General features: G+C 40.8%; 1 protein-coding gene across 10 annotated transcripts in view; it reads left to right on the top strand.

The window, feature by feature from the left end:
• Nucleotides 1-24439, top strand: part of ryr3 (ryanodine receptor 3) — a 347517-nt gene that overhangs the window by 108419 nt on the left and 214659 nt on the right. For all 10 annotated transcript variants that reach the window (XM_043697981.1, XM_043697979.1, XM_043697973.1 and 7 more), the window contains exons 17-24: nucleotides 2274-2407; nucleotides 3318-3559; nucleotides 7468-7660; nucleotides 9287-9503; nucleotides 10938-11042; nucleotides 17210-17313; nucleotides 17431-17514; nucleotides 20990-21149. In XM_043697981.1, the coding sequence (XP_043553916.1) occupies nucleotides 2274-2407; nucleotides 3318-3559; nucleotides 7468-7660; nucleotides 9287-9503; nucleotides 10938-11042; nucleotides 17210-17313; nucleotides 17431-17514; nucleotides 20990-21149 (1239 nt within the window). The remainder of the gene's footprint in view (nucleotides 1-2273; nucleotides 2408-3317; nucleotides 3560-7467; nucleotides 7661-9286; nucleotides 9504-10937; nucleotides 11043-17209; nucleotides 17314-17430; nucleotides 17515-20989; nucleotides 21150-24439) is intronic.

Genomic DNA, 24439 nt, shown 5'->3' with positions numbered 1-24439 from the left:
TCTTCTTTCTCCTCAATGTACTTTTTGAAATAACTGTCTTTGACAGTTTCCAGTGTTTGTCCACTTTACAACTATTGGAGGTGAGGGATGTTCGTGTTGAAAAATGGGATGCATCCCATTTCAAGCATTCTGATGTCAAATATGGCACAGCCAAATTCTGAATAAAGCACTATGTTCACTGCCAAATGAGCAGCTCGCTAATGCCCTATTGTACTATTTTAACCTATTTCCACCAGAACCATCCTATTGCCTCTTTGACAGAGATTAGCACCCAAGGTGGGATTAGCTTTAGTTTTGTGCCATAGTCTTATACCCCCATGAGCTACTTTTCACAAGGGACTGTACTCCAGGAGTTCTTCATCCATTAATCTTGCCTAATTTTGAATGCAGTTCCCATTGGTTTTTAGAGCAGTTTTTAACCCAGTAGCGTCACTGTATCCATTTCTCTAAAGTTTTCTGTTTTTTTTTCCCCTATTCCTCTTCAGATGGGAGGTTTGGACAGTTTATTGCCTGTCTGTGTCAGCTAATAGGAAAAGTTTTGGAATATGATCAATTTTACTTTTTGGAGGCAGGAGTTAAATTTTCACTCCCTGCAAGTTGATAGCGAGCAGGAGGGTAGAACAAGAGCAAAATTCGAGGCTTGGCTTATTTTAGGTGCTAGGACTGAAATACACCTGGTCTATCAGCTGCCAGTGAATGGGCGAGATAGGTGGAAAACAGCTGCAGGCTTGCAGCCAGTTCAGCCTCTGTTGCACTGGGAGTTGCTGCTCCACCCTTATCTGGTGGGAAAGCTGCAACAAGTTCCCTGCTTGGGACACGTATTCAGAGTTTCATTCAAGGAGCAGGAGAATTGACATTTCAAGCATAAGCTCTTCATCAGGAATCAGCTCTCTTGCTCCTCGGATGCTGCCTGACTGGTCGTGCTTTTCAAGCACAACAGTCTTCGACTCCAGCATCTGCAGTGCTCACTTTCTCCTCCTTTCAGAGTTTCATTGTCTAAACAGCTCCCTGCTTTGCATAAGCTCATGGAGCTTCCGGGCCTTCTGACTGGAACCTTTGCCACCTAACTGAGGGTAAGTGGTTTGTGACATTTCAATGGAAGCAGGTCAGTCCACTGTATTGAAATCTCTCCATTTCCAACCCATCCCCTATCTCCACCCCCAATCTGGGCTGGCTAAAACTGACCTCAGGATATTTTCTTCCACGTGAGTGTTCTGATTCAGGAAACTGAAACAGAATAAAGCAATTTAATTAAGACTATTCCAAGGTCACGTACTGCACCGTGTTGGGTGGCACAGTGGCTCAGTGGTTAGCACTGCTGCCTCACAGCGCCAGAGACCCGGGTTCAATTCCCACCTGAGACAACTGTCTGTGTGGAATTTGCACATTCCTCCCTGCGTCTGCGTGGGTTTCCTCTGGGTACTCCAGTTTCCTCCCACGGTCCAAAGATGTGCAGGTTAGGTGAATTGGCCATGCTAAATTGCCCATAGTGTTAGGTAAAGGGGTAAATGTATTGGAATGGGTCTGGGTGGGTTGCTCTTCGGAGGGTCGATGTGGACTTGTTGGGCCGAAGGCCTTATTTCCACACTATAAGTAATCTAATCTAATCTAGTAATCTATATGTTGAGGAAAGCACTAAAGGTTGCGGCATCTGCTGCCAAGCTACAATGGGGAAATACTACCACCTGAGGTCTTTCTGCTGAAGTTAAGGGGGTGGGGGGTGGATCCTCAGGTATATGTTAATATAATCCTGCACAAGTAAGAAATGCCTTGTTGAGTCAAATTCTAATGTTCCTTCATATGCTACTGTACAGAACCAAACTGCAGTTGTGACAATATATATAAAAAATATAATTTTAGGAATAAAATATAATTTTGAAAGAACAGTAAAAGTGGGGTTCAGTGAGCTCAGTTGGCTGAATGGTTACTTAGTGATGCAGAGTGATCCAACAGTGATGGTTCAATTCCCACACCAGCTGGGGTTACGATGAAAGACGTTTCTTCTCAACCTCTTCCCTTGCCTGAGGATTGGTGGCTTCCACCAGTCATCGCCCTCTAATGGGAGTGTAGCTCTACGGTCTGCCAAGACTATGATGACTTTACCTTTTACTTTCAAACCTTAGCCTCAAATGATGTTAATGACAGTGACCCAGTCATAACTGTGGATCCGCAATTTCTTCCCGATATTAGTTTAGTGATAAATTAACTTATGATTGGAAACTATAATCTCAGATTGTTTAGATCTTGATGTTTGTTTGTTTGTTTGTTTTTAGGTGTTGAACCTGCTGTCTTCTCTTTGTGTCTGTAATGGTGTTGCTATACGAGCTAATCAAAACCTGATCTGTGACAATCTGCTACCTCGTCGTGATTTACTGCTGCAAACCCGCTTAGTTAACAATGTGACAAGGTAATGCAACTTTATGTTCATTTCTCTTTAATTGAAAACCTGAGAATTTTAAGGTGCAAAGGGGGCCATGTGGGCCATTGTTTCTGTGCTTATCGTAAAGATCCAGCCAGCCTGATTCCACTTATCAGCTCTTGGTCTGTAGTCCTGTCAGTCACTGCAATGCAAATACCTCTCTGCTGATCTCTATATCTATCTATATCTTTGATCTGGTTAGAGTTTCTTCCTTTATCATTCTTTCAGGCAAACAGTTCCAGACCACCACCAACCTCTGAGTGAAAGAAATTCCCCATTAATCCTCTAACAATTACTTTGTGTCTTATGCCCTCTGATTGTTGACTCATCTGCTAAAAGGAATAAATCAATCCTATGCCCTGTATTGTGCTTTCTTATCATTTAATAATCATCCTGACTTCTTTTTCTACTCTCCAGTTTTCAGGACTAGTCACCTCCACAGTGTTTCGATGAATTCATACCATACCAAACTGTGAACAAACTAATAAATATTTTACATTTAATTGTGACCCAGTCAAGGCATTGATGTGGAATTGGTCTTCTGTCAGTGATTTGTCAAGCCAGGAATTTCATAGGGGAGGGGGTGAAGGAGAGGTTTACCTCCTATCGCTTCTCCCAAGCCTTGGGAAATTTCTGGGCAATACCTTTTAAAGGTCACACTGGCACTCAGCAGTAGAGCAACATAAGTATTAACCATATGTCTATCCTTTTTATGCTAGCCAGGCACAGTTAATATCTGCGCTACAATAATTCAAAAGTGAGTGAGCTGATGAAATTAAATATACTATCTAAAAGAAAATGTATACAAAGTGTCATTTGCAATTTAACTTTGTATCTTGTTTATCAGTTCATGAAGATACAGTACTGATGATCATTTTATATTGCCTTTTTTCTTTAGCATAAGACCGAACATTTTCTTGGGAACCAGTGAAGGATCAGCTCAGTACAAGAAATGGTATTATGAGCTTGTTGTTGATCAGGTCAATCACTTCTTGACAGCTGATCCTATTCACTTGCGTGTTGGATGGGCATCTGCAAAGGGCTATGCTCCCTATCCAGGAGGTGGGGAAGGATGGGGAGGCAATGGAGTGGGAGATGATCTGTATTCCTATGGATTTGATGGACTTCATTTGTGGTCAGGTTTGTACCTGTACAAACATACCTTAGCTATGTTAAAAGCAAATATTAAGGTAATTTACAAGAAGGATTTTCTTACACTTGATGTTTTGATGGAATGCTCAATAACTAATTTAACATGATCACTCAAATCAGATTTCCTTAGATAAGCAAATGGTTATTCAATATCTTACATATATATATATATCATATTCATTATTCAATTCCATTTGTGCAAGGATAATTTATAGAAAAGTAATTTGTGAATTACAAATAATGCCCATTTAGCTCTTGATTTCTCAGTGTCAATGTGGTCAAAAAACATTTCTTATTTTCAGTGATGGTAAGGGACAGTGGTTAGATTCGCTCATGGTGGCAGTGGTAATTGCCTGGTACCCTGTGGTGCTAATACTGACCACATCAATCCAATCTTGAATGTTGTTCAGGTCTTGGCGTGTGTTGACATGCACTGTATGAGGATCTGAGGATACGGAGAAACTGCTAAACATTGTTCAATCATTTGCAAAAATCCACAGTACAGCCTTATGATGGAAAGAAAGTCATTATGATGGATGCAATTACCCTGTGGAGTTCTTGCCATGATGCCCTGGGACTGAAATGTTTGACACTGAACAACCACACCATTTTCTTTTATGCTCGTACAACTCCAATCAGTAGAGTGCTTTCCCGCTCATTGTCATTAACTCCAGCCTTGCCCGGGCTCCTTGGTCAAATTTTTTCTTGGTGCCAAGAGCAGTTACTTTCATCGAACATTACAGCGCAGTACAGGCCTTTCGGTCCTCAATGTTTCATCTCACCTCTGGTATATAGCTCTTTTATCCATGTTTGGACCAAGGTTATGATAATGTCAGGAGCCAAATGGCCCTGCTTGAACCTAAAATGAATGTCAGTGAACACATTATTACTAACTATGTCTAGCATTATTATTACCACCCACTTCCCCAACATGAAAGAATCCTGCTGAGGGAATATTCTCAGCTTCCCTGACCCTACAATTACAGCTAAGATGAAGCATGAGTCCCATTCAAGACGGTCAAAAGTTCCAGTGCTTTTTGTGAATCATTGCTTAATGGTAAAAACTCAAAGACTGCTTAAAAATGACACAAAGATAAAAGTTTTCATCTTGTACTCCTCAGAACCCAAACATGAGAGCTCAAACACCAACTTGAGTAAATTCAAGGAGGGGGTAGACATTTTAATTGGTAATGAGTTGAAGGGTTATGGAGAGTGGGCTGAAAGGCTGTGGTGAGACAAGCCATGATTGTATTAAATGGTGGAGCAGGCTCAAGAATCTGAATTACTTACCCCTGCTCCAAGCTTTTGTGTTCTTGTACAACATAAGAAGAGGGTCTGATTTGTTTTAATTATGGTTGGCATGTGGATGCAGCAGCGTCTGTTAACTGTCAGTCTCAGCTGGCTGATTGACATCAGACTAGGCAGGTGCTCTCTGATTGGTTAAGGCGTTGCCATGAGGAATGCAATTGGAATTGACAGACTCATTGACAAACTGTTGAGAAAGGGTTGTGGAGAAAGGATATAAATACCTTTGAAACTGCACAGAGAAAGTTCACTCAACTACATGAAGTGGGATGAAGGGTTTATCTTATGAGGTAATGTGGACAAGCTCAGCCTGTGTCTATCTGAGTTTAGAAGAATAAAAGCTGGTCTTGTTGGAACATATGAGATTTGTGGGATCTTGAAAAAATGTATGCTGTAAGGATGTTTTCCTTTGTGGGAGAGACTAGAATGAGGTTGCACAGTTTAAAATTAAGGTGGTTCCCAATTAAGACAGAGATAAGGAAAAACTTTTTTCTGTGAGACGTTTTAGTCTTTGGAGTTCTTTCCCTTGCATCACAGTGGACACAGAGTCTAGTTATTTTTAAAGCAGATGTTTACAGATGCTTGAATAACAAAGGGGTGATAGAGATCGGTGGATTTGTGATTTGGGAAGATAATCAGGGGAGATACCAGCCTAGTGGTATTAATCCAGAGACCTAGGTGATACTCTGGGCACCTGAGTTCCAATCCTACCATGTCATGGTGAATTTTGAATTAAGTAACAGATCTGAAATTCAGAGTCCAATAATGACCATGAAACTGTTGTTGATTATTAGAAAAACCCAACTGGTTCACTAATGTCCGCTAGGGAAGGAAACAGCTATCCTTAATAGATCTTGCATTTTTGTGACTCCAGACCCACAGCAATGTGGTTGACTCTTAACTGCCCTCTGGACAATTAGGGATTGGCAATGAATGAGCAGGCCTAGCTAGTGACGCCCACATCCTGTGAAAATTTTTTGAACATTTTTTAAATCAAAGTCTTATTGAACAGCAGAGCAGAACTCCACAGGCTGATTGACCTCCCACTGCTCTTGACTTGTATATTCATGTATTAGTGAACGATGAAAATGATAATGAAATTTTTTCAGCAAAAGGTTGAAAAGGAAGGAATTCTTTCTATTGAAAGGAAATTTGGGTGAGACACTTAACCAGGCAGTTGATCCAAACCCGTTGGTCACTTCTTAGGATCCATATGAAGGACAAAGCAAAGGAGGCTGCTGTTTTGTCTCTCAAAGTTAGCACAGCCTTTACCTTGTTTGGCACTCTCTCCTTGCTAAAGTGGACATTTATTTCCATTTCTCAATTTGTAGAACCCAATCATGATTTGGAAATGCTGGTGTTGGACTGGGGTGTACAAAGTTAAAAATCACACAACACCAGGTTGTAGTACAACAGGTTTAAATGGAAGCACACCAGCTTTCGGAGCGACGCTCCTTCATCAGGTGATAGTGGAGGGCTCAATCATAATACAGAATTTATAGCAAAAATTTACAGTGTGATGTAACTGAAATTATACATTGAAAAATTGATTGTCTGTTAAGCCTTTCATCTATTAGAATACAGTGATAGTTTCACTTCTTTCATGTGTAAATCACAAAACCTTTTTTTAAAAAGGTTGCATTCTCAGGTTAGCTGTTAACAATGGTGATAGCTAGACAATATGTTGAAGGTGTTACCCCCCTGTGTTCTCTGTCTATGAGTTTTATGTAAAACTGTATGAATTTATGTAAAACTCCGTTATCTCATTTTTTAGATTAGAATCAATCTAAGCATTATGGCATTGACGGAGAACACAGGGAGCCAACACCTTCAACATATTGTCTAGCTATCATCATTGTTAACAGCTAACCCGAGAATGCAACTTTTTAAAAAAAAGGTTTTGTGGTTTACACATGAAAGAAGTGTAATTAGCATAGAGAATGTGCAGACACATTCCACACAGACTCCAACACAGACAGTTGCCTGAGGTGGGAATTGAACCCGGGGCTCTGGCGCTGTGAAGCAGCAGTGCTAACCACTGTGCCACTGTGCCGCCACATCTGATGCAAAGGCATTTGAAATTCACAGCAATAGTTGGCTTCTATCACTTCTTAAATGTCATTGATTGCACACAAGTAACCATCCAGGCAGCAGACAACAGCATTCATGAATAGGAAAGGCTGTGACTCCATTAATATCTATCTGGCCTCCAATCATTGAAGTGTAAAGTACCCAAAAAGCTATCATGATTCTCTTAGCTTGTGACACTCTGTAAACCCTCCTAACACCTGAAAAAAGAAGTCCAAGCATGAAAATATGTTTTTCCTTTTAAATGGTCTTTTGGCTGAGATTTTTGAATGGCTACCCTGTGGAACTTTGCTGCAAATAGTTGGGCTTCATTTCTGAAGGTTATATTTGTTCAATTTTTAAAATGTGTGTAGTCACAATTCAGTAACTCCCAAGATTCTTCCTCTTCCTGTCATCCTATTCCTATTGGAAGTAAAATTGTCACAGTAGATCAAATAAAGAATTTTGATGATGATGTCAATGTTGTATAATCAATTAGCATTGTATGTTTTCCTCCGTAACAGGTCGAGTGGCCAGAGCTGTAACGTCAGCTAATCAACACATACTGAACTCTGATGATGTAGTTAGTTGTTGCCTGGATTTGGGTGTTCCTAGTATATCTTTCCGCATTAATGGACAACCAGTGCAAGGAATGTTTGAGAGCTTCAACACTGATGGCCTCTTCTTCCCTGTAGTCAGTTTTTCTGCAGGCGCCAAGTAAGTTTATCTTATCTGTTTGCATTGCAAAAGTATAATTATAGACAAAAGCTTCAAGGACCCGGTCCACTATTTAGACTCAGATAGCCAGAAAGCTCCAGCACTGATATACCACCATCCAGGGAGTGTTCCTCATAATCATTTCAGTGGTGGGACCTGTAACACTTAGGGTGCATCTAAGCACTCAGGGAGGGGGAATGTTGGTCAGCAGATTCGGTGAGAGACAAAATTGTCAGAGGACACCGAGTTTGAGAAAAAATGGTTTTGAATGAATAATTTGTGCATGTTACATGAGCACTGGGACATTGCGCAGGCGCAATGGCAGTGACAGACCCTGATGTTGCCACCAGAAAGCTAACAGGCAGGCTGCCAGGCTTTATGGGTACCCTTCACATGTGGCAAGATGGAACATCTGCTGGTGATAAACAAAAGGAGGCAAATAACTGGCTTTTAATGACCACTTTAGAGCCATTATTAACCAAAGGGCAGCCATGCTATTTGCTGTCTTCTTGGCTGTGAGTAAAATGCTAGTGGCGGTGAGAAGGTAATCCCACATAATTTCATTACGCTCACCATGTTCACCAATCCTCTCTACAAGAATGCTGCTGGGGTGAGAGGGGTGAGGCAGAGTGTAATATTCTGCCATATGTACAGCATATTTTCCCGATGTGACTTAAAGATCAAATTCCGCCATGTGGAATTGGAGATGTGTATAGTTGTGGACAATGGTTTATTACAGTCCCATTGCAAATCCTGTCCAAATGACTGTGGTTTGATATTGGAGCCAAAATAAATCTTTCTCCCATCAATCTCAAAAGTACTTGTCTGAGAAAAATTGAAATGTGATGCAGTACTTTAGGTCTGAAGTATTTTTATGCACAGCATAGTGCAAAGAATACCGTGGGACATCCATGTTTAACAGGAAGTCACAATAAAACTGGGCAGTTGTACAATTGGTTTTTCTCGATGTTGCATCTGGGAAGTGCAAAGTTGAAGAGTTGGACCTGGTCTCTATTGCACCACCCTGATTCTAAGGCGTTGCTTATACAAACTATTGGGGCAAGCTCTGCCTGGCTGTAGCTAAAAGGAAATGTGTCCTGAAAAGTTAGCGTTGAGGCATGTGCCAGGACTCTGTGTAGATTAGAGGAAACTCTGAGAATTATAGGATGCTCCAAAGAAAGAGAATGGTAGTAGGTTGGACAAGATCATTCAGTTATTGTCCTCTGTCCAGCACCACCTTTGGATCATCTTGAGCAGCAGCTAAGAGTTTAAGATGCTGTTATCAGAAACATACCTGCAGGCTTCTCTTGTGTTTTTTTTTCCCAGTTCTACTGAGGACAGGCCTGAGGGAACCCAGGCTTTCCCCAGAACAAGTGGATGTTCCATACCAACTTGTGGGCAGGCTGATGGGTGGGATGTTTGCTGGTGATTGTGGTAGAGGAGCATGGTGGACATGGGGGATTGTTGGGGTGTGGAGTGGAATTGTGGGGAAAGGAATATATTGGCCCTCAATTTATTAGTATAGGATTTTCTAAGCATATGTTGATGCAAAGAACCATACTTATCTTGCCTATTTTGAAAGAATGACTTGTGATTCATCTTTACCTTTCTTGTCCTTTCTTCAAGAGTACGATTTTTGATTGGTGGTCACCATGGAGATTTTAGGTTCTTGCCTCCCCCAGGATATGCACCTTGCTATGAAGCACTTCTTCCAAAGGAGAAGTTGAGATTGGAGCCAATCAAGGAATACAAGAGAGATTATAATGGTGTTCGAGATTTCCTAGGGACGACAACCTATCTTTCCCAGGCCTCCTTCATCCCCAAGCCCGTAGATACCAGTCAGGTACGTAAACCTCCTGAAATAAATCACAAACTTAAAATGCCAAAGTTACAATCATTTATTACTATAAATTTCCATTTGCAATTAATTTTAGTTTTTGAACCACAAATAACAAATTTTGGTTTTTGTATTGTTTAGCTGCTAAAAATCACAAAATTGTAATGAATTTATGCGACACCATAATAAAGGATAGTAATTTTGGCACTTTCGGTTTGTGATTGTGAGAATGGACTTTCCAAACAGATCTGATGCTTGGTATTGGATCATTCTTCAATTCGCTAAATACTGACCAACTAAACAAAAACCCAGTGACACATTAATTCTTGGAATGTAAGACAGGACAATGAGGACATATTTGATTACAAATATAATTTTCAGGTTAAGAGTTGTAAGTGGACCCAGTCATTACTGATGAGCTTCTGATGTTGCTAAAGATTTGCAAGGTACTGCAAACCTCAAGTTGTTTGATTTAAAAAAAAGATTCTTTTTGTCTACTTCCATCATCTTAGTTCTGCTATTTTAGTAGTTCAAGAATATCAGTGCTAATAATTGAAAAACAGTGTTCCATTTCCAACCCTCTATTAATAAATGGCCCAAACAGATTGTGGCTACAAGATCAGCTCAGATGCTGAAGGTTCTGGGATTTGTAACTCACCTTCTGAGTCCTGAAAGTCTGTCTACTATCTAGAAAACACTGAGAGGTGGATAAGCAATTGGCACCATTGGTTAGTGTATTGGGGTGAAGTGCATTGTCAGAATGTTCAGGGTAAACTCTGAGTGTTATGGTGTTGCTAGTTGAATGATAAGGGAGTGGTGCATTGAACAGAGTGAGAGGTGTGTGACCTGGTGGAAGAGATATGAATGCATCTTGGTCACCTAAGTGATGTCATTAACTTAGTGCAGCGTTCTTGCTTGATGGACTTTCATATCCCATTCTACCTCCTCCCATTCCTTTTGCAGGATATATCCCAAGTGCGTTCTGCTTCCCACCGGAGATGTTGTCCCCTATCTAGATGTTGTCTCCTGGGCCCAGGACGGTACTATAAAGCCTTTTCCTTCCTCTGGTTTATCACTGCATCTCCCTGAATGCTGAACCATTATTAATCAGCAATCTTCAAGGCATGACTGCATCTTCTTTTTACAGGGACCACATTTCTAGAAGGGGAGGCTACCTAGATCACCCTGTCAGCTTGGACCATGCAGAAGGCACCTGCAAAATGGAGTTTGTTTGGGGGCCGTTGGTGGCTCAGTTATGGTCAGGGAGCTGAGGTGGTCTACTAATTTTGTATCTCTCTCACAGCAGAACAACACCATGTGAAGAAGAGTAGACTTTCCAGGAAGGCTGAATTTGAGCATTAATTCTAAAAAATGAATATCTTTTCCAGTAGTTCATGCATTTGATTTTGACTTCACTCTACATTCATTCCTTTTATTCAGATTGTTTTACCTTCACATCTTGAGAAAGTACAGAGCAAACTGGCTGAAAACATTCATGAACTTTGGGCAATGAACAAAATCGAGCTTGGCTGGACATATGGGAAGGTAAGAAAGTGTCTTTCCAAAGTAACGTTAGAAACCCATTCTCCTGGCAAGGAATATTGCTTGATGGGAATCTGACCAGAAAGGATTTGCACTGTGAACCCAAATTTCTAATCATACAACAAGGACCAATTTCTACTGCACTGTCTAAAATTTAATTTAAAATCTTTAGTGCATCTTGTATGCATCGTAAAGTGTGCAGTATCAATTTGCTTTTCTTAGATCAGCATAAAATATAAGCCTGTAGCTGCAAAAAAGCATCGAGTCAAACAAAATAATCTATTGGCTATCACATTGCATTACTTTATTACAATGAAATGTTTACTTGCCTGTAAGTTGTTTTAAAAATAAGTGAGTGTTAAATAAAATGGCCATATTGTACACTTGGCTATGGTAACAGAGGCTAATTATAATGTGTCACTTTCATTTTATTTTCTAACAGTATTCTGTGCAGTAATAGACTCAAGATTTGCTCTGTAGTTTCTGTGATACTTGATAGTTGATATTGTTATGGACCTTCACCTATAGCATTTATTTGGAAGATGTTCCAGCTATATCTGGCTGTGCTGATGCTTGACGGCAGCTTGTGGTATTAGATTTATAACCAACTTGGAAATAATCTGATGACTCATAAATGGCGACGGTTACAATTTGAAAATTTAGGCAGCCCTAATGATTTTAAATAGAGGCTGAAATAATACATGAATTGTGGGCTGAATCCAGTAATATCACACTGAATTATTTCTACACAGTGTCATCTGTTCTCATTTATGTCATTATCCACTTGCTCTGATTAGTTTGTTGCGTGTTTGTCACGGGGATGATGGCATCACGTGTAATAGCCATAGTAAATCCAAGTCAAATATATTTAGAAATGCAAATTACTAAAAGAGAGAGGTTTAAACCATAACAACAATTAAAAATGCTGATAAAATTTAGAAAATTGGGAAGCAGTAATGGAGAGAAGAGACAAATACATGTATTGTACAGTTCCTTTGTCAAAATGATTAAATCATTTCTGTCTAAAATAGTATAACATAAAATGCGACAAATACACAACAGACTTGTCAGGATGAGCAAATGATTTTCGTGTCACATATATCAAGAAAGATACAGTAAAGAGTGTTTTTAGAATTAGAATTAGAATCCCTACAGTGTGGAAAAGTTTGAGGTGATTCACTTTGGAAGGAGTAACAGGAATGCAGAGTACTGGGCAAATGGTAAGATTCTTGGTAGTGTAGATGAGCAGAGAGATTTTGGTATCCAGGTACGTAGATCCTTAAAAGCTGCCAACCAGGTTGATAGGGTTGTTTAGAAGGCATGTTGGGTGTTAACTTTTATTGGTAGAGAGATTGACTTTCAGAACCATAAGATCATGCGGTAGCTGTTCAAAACTCTGCTGTATTGGAGTATTGCATACTGTTCTGGTCACCGCATTATAGGAATGATGTGGAAGCTTTGGAAAGGATTCTGAGGAGATTTACTAGGATGTTGCCTGGTATTGAGGGAGGGTCTCACGAGGAAAGGCTGCAGGACTTGAGGTTGATTTTGTTAGAGAGAAGAAGGTTGAGAGGTGACTTAATTGAGACATACAAGATAATCAGAGGGTTAGATAAGTTGGACAATGAGAGCCTTTTTCTTCGGATGGTGAAGGTTAGCACGAGGGGATATAGCTTTAAATTGAGCGGTGATAGATATAAGACAGATGTCAGAGGTAGTTTCTTTACTCAGAGAGTGGTGGGGAGCGTGGAACGCAGTGTCTGCAATAGTAGTAGACTCACCAACTTTAAGAACATTTAAACGGTCATTGGAAAGGCATATGGATGAGAATGGAATAGTTTAGGTTAGATGGGCCTCAGATTGGTTCCACAGGTTGGTGCAACATCGAGGGCCGAAAGGCCAGTACTACATTCTAATTGTTCTATGTTCAATGAAACAGGCCCTTTGGCCCAACAAGTTCATACCGACCCTTTGAAGAGTAACCCACCCAGATTCATTCCTCTACCCTATATTTACCCCTGACTAATGCAGTTAACCTACACATTCCTGAACACAATGGACAATTTAGCATGGCCAATTCACCTAACCTGCACATCTTTGGATTGTAGGAGGAAACTGGAGCACCCAGAGGAAAGCCACACAGACACGGGGAGAATGTGCAAACTCCACACAGACAGTTGCCTGAGGGTATAATTGAACCAGGTCCCTGGCACCATGAGGCAGCTGCTGTGCCGCCCCTGTTTTGTTGCCACAATCCAGTGCTATTTTATGTTACAAAAGAATAATAAAGGAAGTACCGAAGTAGAGTTCAGCTTCATCAATCAGTGTCCCAAACATGTCTCCAGGGCTTCTGCGATATCTCTACAAAGTTGGCCACAAGGAGTCCCCATTCTGGCTGCAGTAATGACAGCACCGATGCCCCAGGATATCCCGGCTCGTCATGCCTCCGTTGTCTCGCTGACACAACCAAGAATCCCTACTCCAGGCCGACCAAAGTCAGGAGTCCCTACTCCAACACTGATGCTGCCCGCAATCAATCACCTGTCACTGCCTCCAAAATTCCCTGCTCTGGGCCTACTGAAGCCAGGAGTCTCCACTCTGGGCACCAACACTGCCTCAATTGATGACATGATCCCACCACCAGAGTCCCTTATTCTAGTTTAGTGCAGCCAAGAGTCCCCGCTCTACCACCACTGCAGCCAACACCTCACCACCACTGCTGAGAGTACAGGCTGCAGACCTACAGAAACTCTGTGTCCCTGCTCCAGTCACTGCCATATCTACAACAGCCCCTTGGAAGGCGAAGAGAAGAAGAAAGAAGAGATGAAAGAAAAGAGATAGGGGTACAGGCTCAGTAGCCCAAACACTACCTACTGTGCTGGTGCCGCCATCTTTTTTTCATATCTGTGCATGTGAATGTAAAGGGCAAGACTTTGAGTGTAGATTCTCCAAAATAATCAAAGTCTAGAAGGTAAACAAGCCCCTTTATTTTTCCCAGCAAGGTAACAGAGGAAGTGAAATGAAAGTTTTTCACCCCACTTCTCTACAGCAAGTCTGAGGGATTCCTGTGTTTAAATTTCCTCAGATGGGTCGTAATTACCATTGAAATACTTTTGAAATCTTGAGACCTTAGTTAGACTGAGACAATCAATTTTATAGATGGGTTTACTTACTTATTGGAAAATGAAGAATGACTGTTTTTGGAGATAAAGAAGTCCTTGCCTTTATTCTTCATACTTGGTGAGGAGCCTTGGTGAGCTCTTGACCTGCTCTGCCTTATATTGATAATGATGCACCGTGACCACACAAATGCACCAACCCTACAACTTGGGACAGACTCCATTCACCGAGTTGCTATTAATGCAGAGGGACTCCCAGAATTCTAGACTTGGGCCATTTAAGTAGAAAACTTTTCAATTAAATAAAACTTCAAGCACTGGTGAACAAGCATAAAATACCATCAAAGGATTTGTCTTCCCATCATTTTGTCTCTCTTTCTGTACCTGATTTGGCATTGAATTCACCCATTCGAATTTATACTCCCTTCTCAGTCATGTGTTACTTACTTCACAATTCTTTAATCTGATTGGCTCAATTATTGAAGAAGTAATAGCAGAACATTTGGAAAATCATAATCAAATCAAGCAGAATCAGCTTGGCTTCATTGAAAGGGAAATTGTTTCTGACTAATTTATTAGAGTTTTCCATGGAAGTCTCACCAAGGCTGGACAAAGGGGAACTAGTTGATGTGTTGTATTTGGACTTCCAGAAGGTGTTTGTCAAGGACCCTCACAAAAGGTAAAATCATAAAGTAAGAGCCCACAGTAGTGGAGGTAGTATCTTGGCACAGATAGAGAATTGGCTCATGGGCAGGAAATAATGAGTGGTGAGGGATAAGGAGCTTGTTTTCCGATTGGTAATCTATGACCAGTACATTCCACAGGGATCACTGCCGGGACCACAAGTGTTTACAACATATATTAGTGACTCAGAGGAAGAAACTGAATGTAATGTAGCTAAATTTGCAGACGACACAAAAATAGGTGGAAAAGATGGTTGTGAGAGGAATACAAACAGTTTACAGAGAGATATTGATAGGTTAAGTAAATGGACAAATATTTGGCATATGAAATATAATGTGGAGTTGTTAGGGAGGGGGAGGTTGGTGACACTGTCTCCAATAAGCCAAGGGTGTTGACAGATTAGGTCCTACTATCTATGATCAACATTAACCCATGTAACTACAGCTGTCATGCTCCCTAACTGACATGTTCCAGCTCCTACCACCATTGGCATTGTACAAGGTCCTGAAAGGGTTAACACAGAGGAATTATTTAAGCATCACCCAATATGATGATGCCATATGGGCCTCAGGCAGGGCAATAACTTTGGATCTTGGAGAAGTAAGACCTAACATTGGGGTCTCCCTCATAATCTTTGTAACAATGTCCGTCAAAAGCATGTAACATGTATCTTGTTGCCATTGTACAATAAACTACATCTTGTTTAAGAAAAGAGCTTCTTCTCATGAAATTAGCAAGTGGCTTTCCTCCAAACTAACTGGAACATGTAGGTTCTGCCAAGAAAGAGAAGGATGGTTGCAAATGTGTCTGCCAGATGTATCTTGTATCAACGTGAGCTGTGGTGAAGATCCATTATACAACAGTGTGCCAATGGGCATTGTGTCATCTTACAACTAGGGAGCTAGCAGAGGAGGTCTGAAGGATCTTATAAAAGCTGCTTGTGCAGACTGGCAGTAGCTAAAAGAATGGAGCCTTCAAGAACCCTGAAGAAAATAAACTCATAGTGAGGCAAAATCTATAGTGCTGAGAATCCGTAAAAGAGGTCCCAAATCAAATTTAAGACAGAGATAGCAGGCAGACACCATGAGCCGTGGTTACATTAAGGGAAGTCAAGGCCATAAAAGTCATTTAAAAGGTGGTGTCAGACTAAGGAATGTTGTGAAGCCAGAATTAAAAGCTTCAGGCAAGGCTAAGTTTGATTGAATCTTAAAATTATGACAAAGGCAAGAAGCATTTACTTCAGCCAGAAGTACCTCCATTCAAGGAGCTGCAGCCAATCCACGATCATGTGTTGTTCACATGGCTGAAGAACCTCATTCCACTGTGGACCAGTTGTCCACCAATCCTTGACTGGGACATACCCAGTGAGGAATATCATAATGTATGTGGCTGACATATATCTCGCACTGTCAAGAACAGAATCAAAGTTAACAGGCTTCAACCCAAAGACTTATCAATCTTCCAAAATACATTTGTTTATGTAAGTACATTTACCATTAACGTTTTCCCTCCTCCACCCCATAAGGAGGTTTTACAATGCTCTCAAAATATATTTTGCGAGCATAGTAAAACCTCTTTATGGGGTGGGAGAGGGGAAAGGATAATGGCAAATGTACTTACATAAACAAATATATTTTGTTTACATTGTGGGGGAGAAAGCTTGGGGAAGATGTTCTATAAGGAATTGAGAAAGGTTAATGCTGAGGATATTATTTTTGCAGTCCCTCAAACTCTGTGCAACATTACCTTCAGTACCAATGGAACTTGAACCTTAAGACCATAAGACATAGGAGCGGAAGTAAGGCCATTCGGTCCATCGAGTCCACTCCGCCATTCAATCATGGCTGATGGGCATTTCAACTCCACTTACCCGCATTCTCCCCGTAGCCCTTAATTCCTTGTGACATCAAGAATTTATCAATTTCTGCCTTGAAGACATTTAGCGTCCAGCATCCACTGCACTCTGTGGCAATGAATTCCACAGGCCCACCACTCATTGTGGTTATCAGGCAATTATCAGGCAATCAGGTTATCAGGCAATAATCATGTGCAAGACAAAAAGTGTCGTCTTGTGAGACAATGAAATGGTTTTCCCCTGCCCTGCTAGACCAACCACGACCGTAGATCCGAACCAGGAAATAAGATGGCAGCGACAAATATACCAGATGTATCTTGCGTTAAAATGAACTGTGAAAATCCATCCCAGAGTTGCTGTGTTTTACCACTGAAGGGCCTCAATGAGCTCAAATGTCAGCAAACTTCCTGGAGGCAACTTCATGCCATTGAATAATGACGAGTGCTCAATTCCTTCCAACCCACTGATGAAGACTACATAATTTAGCTTAAGTGTCTTTCTCTTCCCTTCAGGTACGCGATGACAACAAGAGACAGCACCCTTGTCTGGTGAATTTTGATAAACTACCAGAACAAGAGAGAAACTACAATTTACAAATGTCCCTTGAAACTTTAAAGTAGGTACAAAAATCTTGTTCAGTATTTAAAGAGGAAAATCTATTTGTTACTTTGTTTTGCTATTTATTTCCATTTTGTTGGTGGTGTTCATGGGGTTTGTTGAAATATCTTCACAGGACCTTACTAGCTTTTGGCTGCCATGTGGTTCACATTAAACCAAAAGCTGAAGAAGATTTACAAAGATTGAAACTTCCCAAAAAGTAAGTTTATCACAGTCGTGAAAATGTTGCTGAGAAGTTTTCTTTTCATAGATGAATATATTTGGCTTTCTTTTACAACATAATGCAGCTCTCAGTCCCTGTTATATTATTTAGTCAGTTACCATTTTGTTAGCTTTGCAAAGTTATGTTCACAATGCCACCTATTGGATTAAATGCATGCCTTTTTTTGTGGTACAAGTATTTTATTCAAGATGCACATTTACAGCTCAAAAACAAAGTAATCAAGTTAAAACCTGAATGCAGTCTTCTGTGTGTTGTTGGTGGTGAGAATGGAGGAAGAAAGGGCATTTAATTAGGAGGGATAGCAGTAAACTTAAAGCCCACCTGGAGTGCAGCTGGAACAGTGTAAAGCTGCCTGTTTGGTGAGCAAGGAAGCAATATTAAGGTTTAATCTATTTCTTTAAAATAAGGTATTGCTTGCTTGTGATTAATATTTGACATTTTACTGCTTTAAGCTTAAACTTTTTTCCAGGTGTGGACAGTGTTAAACAAGCTTTCTGCCAGAGAGAAACTGTGATAATTTATTGATTAACTAAGTCGAAACCAGATCAGTAATTATAAGAGAACTCGCTAAGGTTGCCAATTAATGCTGCTCCTAGATGGACCTGGCACGAAGCAGTCTGCATGTCAACTGAAACTGTGCAGCCAGCTTGTCACCTTGGGGGAGTAGACCCCTTGATCAAAGGCAGTCATTGCCTGTTAGAAGGTCTGGACACCAGGAAACCACAGATCCTGCTAAAGGCCATCATTTTCCATGCTGCTGTTCCTGTTGCAGCCCTATTCCAGTGTGGCCGACCCTGAGAAAACTCCTACTTTCATTTGACTTGCCTGAGGCCTAGTCTTCCCACAATCCTACAACTCTGGTGGGTGTTTTTTTCTGAAGGAGAATAGTCGCCCCTTTGACACTACTGAGCCGAAGAACTGTCTGCTTCTGACTGAACACTAGCTCTCTGTATGTGAGATTTCTAGACCCCCCCTGCACAGAGTCTTAATTCCAAGGGAAGTCCTCCTGATGGCCTTCCCACTCTCTGATTGGCCAGTGCACCTTCTTGATAAGAGGCAGTACAAATCTCCAGTTGACTCACCTTCCTTCAGGTGAAATGTTTCTGTCAAAATGTTTTAACTTCTGAAGATGCTTTTAGGGCAGAAAGTAAAATACATTTGTTTATCATCCTTTTTTAAAAAATTAAATACTACAAAAGGAATGATTTTAAGCAATAAATTCTTCAGAGGCTTTCTTTTCACTTTAAACCAAAAGAGAAATTTGGCATGCTTTCTCTTGTGCTTTCCTGTTTTATTTTTATTCATTCGTGGGATGTAGGGTTTGCTGGATTAGCCCCGTGCTATTTCCACAAACAGCAATTAAGAGTCAACTACTGCATTGTGGATCTAGAGTCAAATGAGTCCAGGTAACGATGGTGGATTTCCTCCCCAAAGGACTTAAATGAACCAAATCAGTTTTTACGACAATCAACAATAATTTATTTCATGATTGCCTTTAAACTAGCCTTTTATTCCTGATTTTAAGACTAATGAAGCATTAATGTTAGTGATTATAATGAGATCAGTTAGGTGGGTCATAAAGTATGAGTTCCTTGATTAGGACTGTTAACCCTGTCCAATCAGGGACCCCTGGCTGACAGATATAAAAGGATGGGTTGAATAAAGATTGGTGCACTTTGTGTCTTCCACTGTGTCTCACAAAAAAGAAAAAAAAAGAAAAAAGAGAAAAAAATATATAAATAGGGATTCACACAGCACTGCCCTTTGATGAAAAAAATAAATAAATAAATAAATAAATAAAAGGATGGGTCCGCGGTTACGTTAGAGCCCGGGTGTCCTTGGAGAAGGAGCACACGGTGTCGACCAACACCCTGGAGTTGTTCAGGGAGAGTTGGGCGCCGCAGGGAGTGGAGTGCATCATTTCTCCCTCCAACTCTATTTTGATTTAGTCCCTACCCTCCCCTTCACTGTTTTGATCACACAGCACTGCCCTTTGATGTGAAGGGCAGTGTTATCACTGGCCACCCGGGTGTTTTCTTATCTTCCTGGAGGTGTATTTTGAATAAAGATTCGTGCACTTTGTGTCTTTCACTGTGTCTCACACCTGCACACACACACCATGGGTGCTGGGGATAAAATAAGCAAAAAAAAAGAGAAAGAAAAAAGAAAGAAAAAAAAATAAACAGATGGGTCCGCGGTTACGTTAGAGCCCGGGTGTCCTTGGAGAAGGAGCACGCGGTGTCGACCAACACCCTGGAGTTGTTCAGGGAGAGGTGGGTGCCGCAGGGAGTGGAGTGCATCATTTCTCCCTCCAACTCTATTTTGATTTAGTCCCTCCCCTCCCCTTCACTGTTTTGATCACACAGCACTGCCCTTTGATGTGAAGGGCAGTGTTGTCAGTGGCCACCCGGGTGTTTTCCTATCTTCCTGGTGGTGGAATTTGAATAAAGATTCGTGCATGTTGTGTCTTTCATTGTGTCTCACACCTGCACACACAAAAAAAGAAAAAATATAAACAGGAGGCTTGGCCTTGGGAAAAAAAAAGAAAAAAAATAAACAGATGGGGTGGTAGTGTGGGGGTTAAATTAAAAAAAAAAGAAAAAAAGAAAAAAATAGAATAAAAAGAAAAAAATAAACAGATGGGCACCTTGTGTCTCTCACTGTGTCTCACACCTGCACACACACACACCATGGGTGCTGGGGAAAAATAAGCACTACCGCAGTTAGGCGGTAGTGTGGGGGTTTAATAAAAAGAAAAAAAATAAACAGAAGGGTTAGGGCAGTGCTTAAAAAAAGAAAAAATAGACAGGAGAAGAAAAATAAATAGATGGGCACCTTGTGTCTCTCACTGTGTCTCACACCTGCACACACACACACCATGGATGCTGGGGAAAAATAAGCACTACCACAATTAGGTGGTAGTGTGGGGGTTTAAAAAAAATAAACAGATGGGTCAGACATCCTATTCACTGTGAGAGCTGACTCTGACGGAGCTGGATCAGTGTTAAGGACTTCCCATCTGTAATTTGAGGGGGGGGGGGGGGGGAACATGGTGCCTCTGTGAGTTATTTTGTCAACCATGTGTAAAGGGTTGGTTAACATAAAAAGACATAGGTTTATTTGTTAAGGATTTAAGCAGTTGGTGACAGTTGGCGAATGTGTTTGAATTAGCAGCTTCCTCAAAACAAACTGTGACTAAATCCACATTGCATGATACATTACACTGTTGACCTTCTAGCAATGTGTGCAGAAAACATAACCACATCCAGTTAAGTGAATGCAATGATACTTATGATCTGAAATCTGCTTTATGCTAATCATCAAATATTTTTAAAGCCGGTTAGCTTTCTTTGATTAAATATTGCTTGTTTTATCTGACTGCATAAAATATTTTGTTGATTAACTAAATATACTTGTAGTTTTGCAAATCTCGATTTTTAATTAATTTTAGTTACATGATGTCGAATGGCTATAAGCCCGCTCCGCTGGACCTTTCGGATATTAAACTACTCGCTGCTCAGGATGTTCTGGTTGACAAGTTGGCAGAAAATGCACACAACGTCTGGGCAAAAGACAGAATCAAACAAGGATGGACCTATGGCATCCAACAGGTGATTGTGATGCAGAGTAATTGAAGTAGCATATGGTGTGTAGCTCCATTGCATCAATCCTGCAATTAAATGTACGTTGCCAGGGAGACAATAATCAAATTTCACTGCGATTGGATTATAATCTCGTTGTTGAGATATGTTCTGTGATTCTGTGATTGCAAAGAATTCCAGGGGCATAGAAGCTGACTAAGATCAAACAAAAAGAGGTGAGATATGAAAGATTGACATGGTTTCTTGAGTCCTGCACCACTGCCAGTATGATATGTTTTGAGTGCTTTCCTATATATTAGCTCACATAACAGATAGAACAAAGGCCTGGGTTCTTGTTCAGGCAGATGTCTTGAAATTTATTAGTATCGCTAACTATTCACACTGCTATAGTGTCACAGGCTCGCATGTAGTGTGCGTTCTGTGAAACCGTTTTTCCCGTTAAAGAGAGGGGACTCTATTTTGATGACATGTACAAGGCTGCATATAGATAATTGCCTCTACATGTTTACTTAACGTTTTGGACATACAACATGACCTTTTATAGTTATTCTGGTGTGCTGCCTGTCATTATAAATGGATGAGTAGCATTTTTCATAAAATGTATGGCTGTTATCTGGCCTGAAATCTGAGTGACAGATAATTAAAAGTACACAGTTGCCAATTTCTTGGGCATTGTTCACTGCATCATCATATAGCCTAGCCACAAAGATATTTTATCTTCCCACAAACCCATGTGTTCATATGAAAGGCTCAAACTCTTGTACTTTTTCCCCTTTTAAGATGGGACAAATGCCTATCTGTCCATTAATTGTATTCTGCTATCAGGTCTTCCCTTCTTTCCAACAATATAGTATGTACATATCTATCTATTCATTCATGGGATGCGGGCTTTGCTGGCTGGGTCAGTATTTATTGCCCATCCCTAGATGCCCTTGAGGGAATAGTGGTGAGCTGCTTGGACCACCACAGTATTTGCTCTAAGTACAAGAATTATGATCCACTGACACCGAAGGAAAGGTGAAATCATTCCACATCAGGATGGCAATTGATTTGGAACTATAGTTGAATGGTGACAGTGTGGGAGGGGAGAATTCTGTGGATCTAACTTCGAAACATGAGAATTGCTGGTGAGAATAGATCTTTGTCTGGAGAAATAGCAAATAGATTTAGCATAGCTATGAGAATCTTGGCAAGTCAGTTTACACCTGACTATCACGAATTTTATAGTAAGGACAGTACATTCTGTGAGACCACATGAGGGTTATGAGGAGAAGGTATACAATATTGGAACACCTCGTCTCGTTTACATGTGTTGGAATGGTACATTATTGTACTGCTGACAATTTTTGAGGAACATTGAACATATCAAATGGAGTGGTCCATGTGTCAACAATGTGTGTGTGTGTGTGTGTGTCTCATTTCAAAGTTGATGATGTAATATACCTTTGGAAGTGCAATCTTGCAGTAAGGGCTTGGAAGAAATCTGGTGAGGGATGAAAAGATATCTGGTTTGTTGAGATGGATGGAGTTGACGTGTTGCACACAATTAGATTACTTGGTTGATTGTCCCTATTTAAATTGGATCAAAACGTGAATTCATGTTGCAATCGTTTGTATTTTTTTCTGTACCCATATCACCTATGTGTATGATCTAGCATGCCTATGACATAGGGCTTGTAGTATTACTAGTTGCTTAAGTATAAAGATTATTTTCCTAGAGAGTCTTAGCTCATATTTGAATGACTTGAAAGAACATGCTTGTTCAGACTCTGTTGGTATGGTGAGACCACCTGGCAAAAATGAACTTTTTGAGCTGTTGATTTTGACCCAGTGACACTGGAGGAACAAGGATATATTTCCAAGTCAGGATGGGGAGTGGCTTGGAGGTGGTGGTGTTCCCATGTACCTGCTGCCCTTGTTTTTCTAGGTGGAAGTGTGCTGTCGAAGAAGTCTTGGTGAACTTCTGCAGGGCATCTTGTTGATGAATGAGCATTGGTGGTGGAGGGAGTAGGTGTTTTGTGGATGTGATGCCAAAACAAATGAATTTCTTTGTCTAGCATGTACCCAGCATTGAAAGTGTTGTTGGAGCTGCAGTCATCCGGGCAAGTGGAAAGTATTCCATCACACCACTGATTTGTACCTTGTAAATGGTGGGCAAGATTTGGGGAGTCAGGAGGTGAATTGCTCATCATCTGCTTTGATCTTAGATCTCAACAACATTGTAACATCACCATTAAATTCCGATATAGCAGCTGTTGTGCATGTGACATTGTTGTGTATTTGTGTGTGTTAGTGTAATGCAGTTGCACCTAATTTTACATAAGCCTCGCTGCAAGCCTCATACCATATAACAAAGTGTTTCAATTAGCTTCATGTGACAATCCCATAAGGGTGCAAAATGAAGTGGGTTATTGTAATAAAATCCAACATTAAGCACATTGGTTTCATAGGAGATTATTCAGAGCCAGAGTGTCTGACTAGAAAAAATGGTCAAAGTTGAATCCACTACAGCTTTGAAAAACAAATGTAAAGGTCAAATAAAGTCAAAGTCATATGGCATGGAAACGTTTGTCAGCATTTGGCCAATACCCCTCCAAACCCTTCCTATTCATGTATGCTTCCAGATGCCTTTTAAATGTAATTGTACTAGCCTCCTCCACCTCTGGCAGCTTTCTCCAAACATGCACCATTCTCTGCGTGAAATAGTTACCACTCCGGTCCTTTTTAAATCTTTCCCCTCTCAACTTAAACCTATGGCCTCTACCTTTGATTCCCCTATCCTGAAGAAAAGACTTCGCCTGTTCACCCTATCCATACCCCTCATGATTTTATAAACTTCTATAAGGTCACACCTCAGCCTCTGACTCTCCAGGGGATAAATAAATCCAGTCTCTTCAGCCTCTCCCTACAACAAAAACTCTTCAATCCTGGCAATGTCTTTACAAGGGTATTTGGACAAAAGATTGTTAATTAAAGCTAAATGCTTGTTAGAGTCATAGAGTCGTAGAGATGTACAGCATGGAAACAGACCCTTCGGACCAACCTGTCCACGCCGACCAGATATCCCAACCCAATCTAGTCCCACCTGCCAGCCCCCGGCCCATATCCCTCCAAACCCTTCCTATTCATATACCCATCCAAATGCCTCTTAAATGTTGCAATTGTACCAGCCTCCACCACTTCCTGTGGCAACTCATTCCATACACGTACCACCCACTTTGTGAAAAGGTTGCTCCATAGGTCTCTTTTATCTCTTTCCCCTCTCACCCTAAACCTATGCCCTCTAGTTCTGGACTCCC

This window comes from Chiloscyllium plagiosum, chromosome 10, assembly GCF_004010195.1.
Source record: "Chiloscyllium plagiosum isolate BGI_BamShark_2017 chromosome 10, ASM401019v2, whole genome shotgun sequence".
Classification (NCBI taxonomy): Eukaryota; Metazoa; Chordata; class Chondrichthyes; order Orectolobiformes; family Hemiscylliidae; genus Chiloscyllium; species Chiloscyllium plagiosum.
Note: the sequence above shows the minus strand (reverse complement) of the source record. Positions and strands in the feature narration are given on the sequence as shown.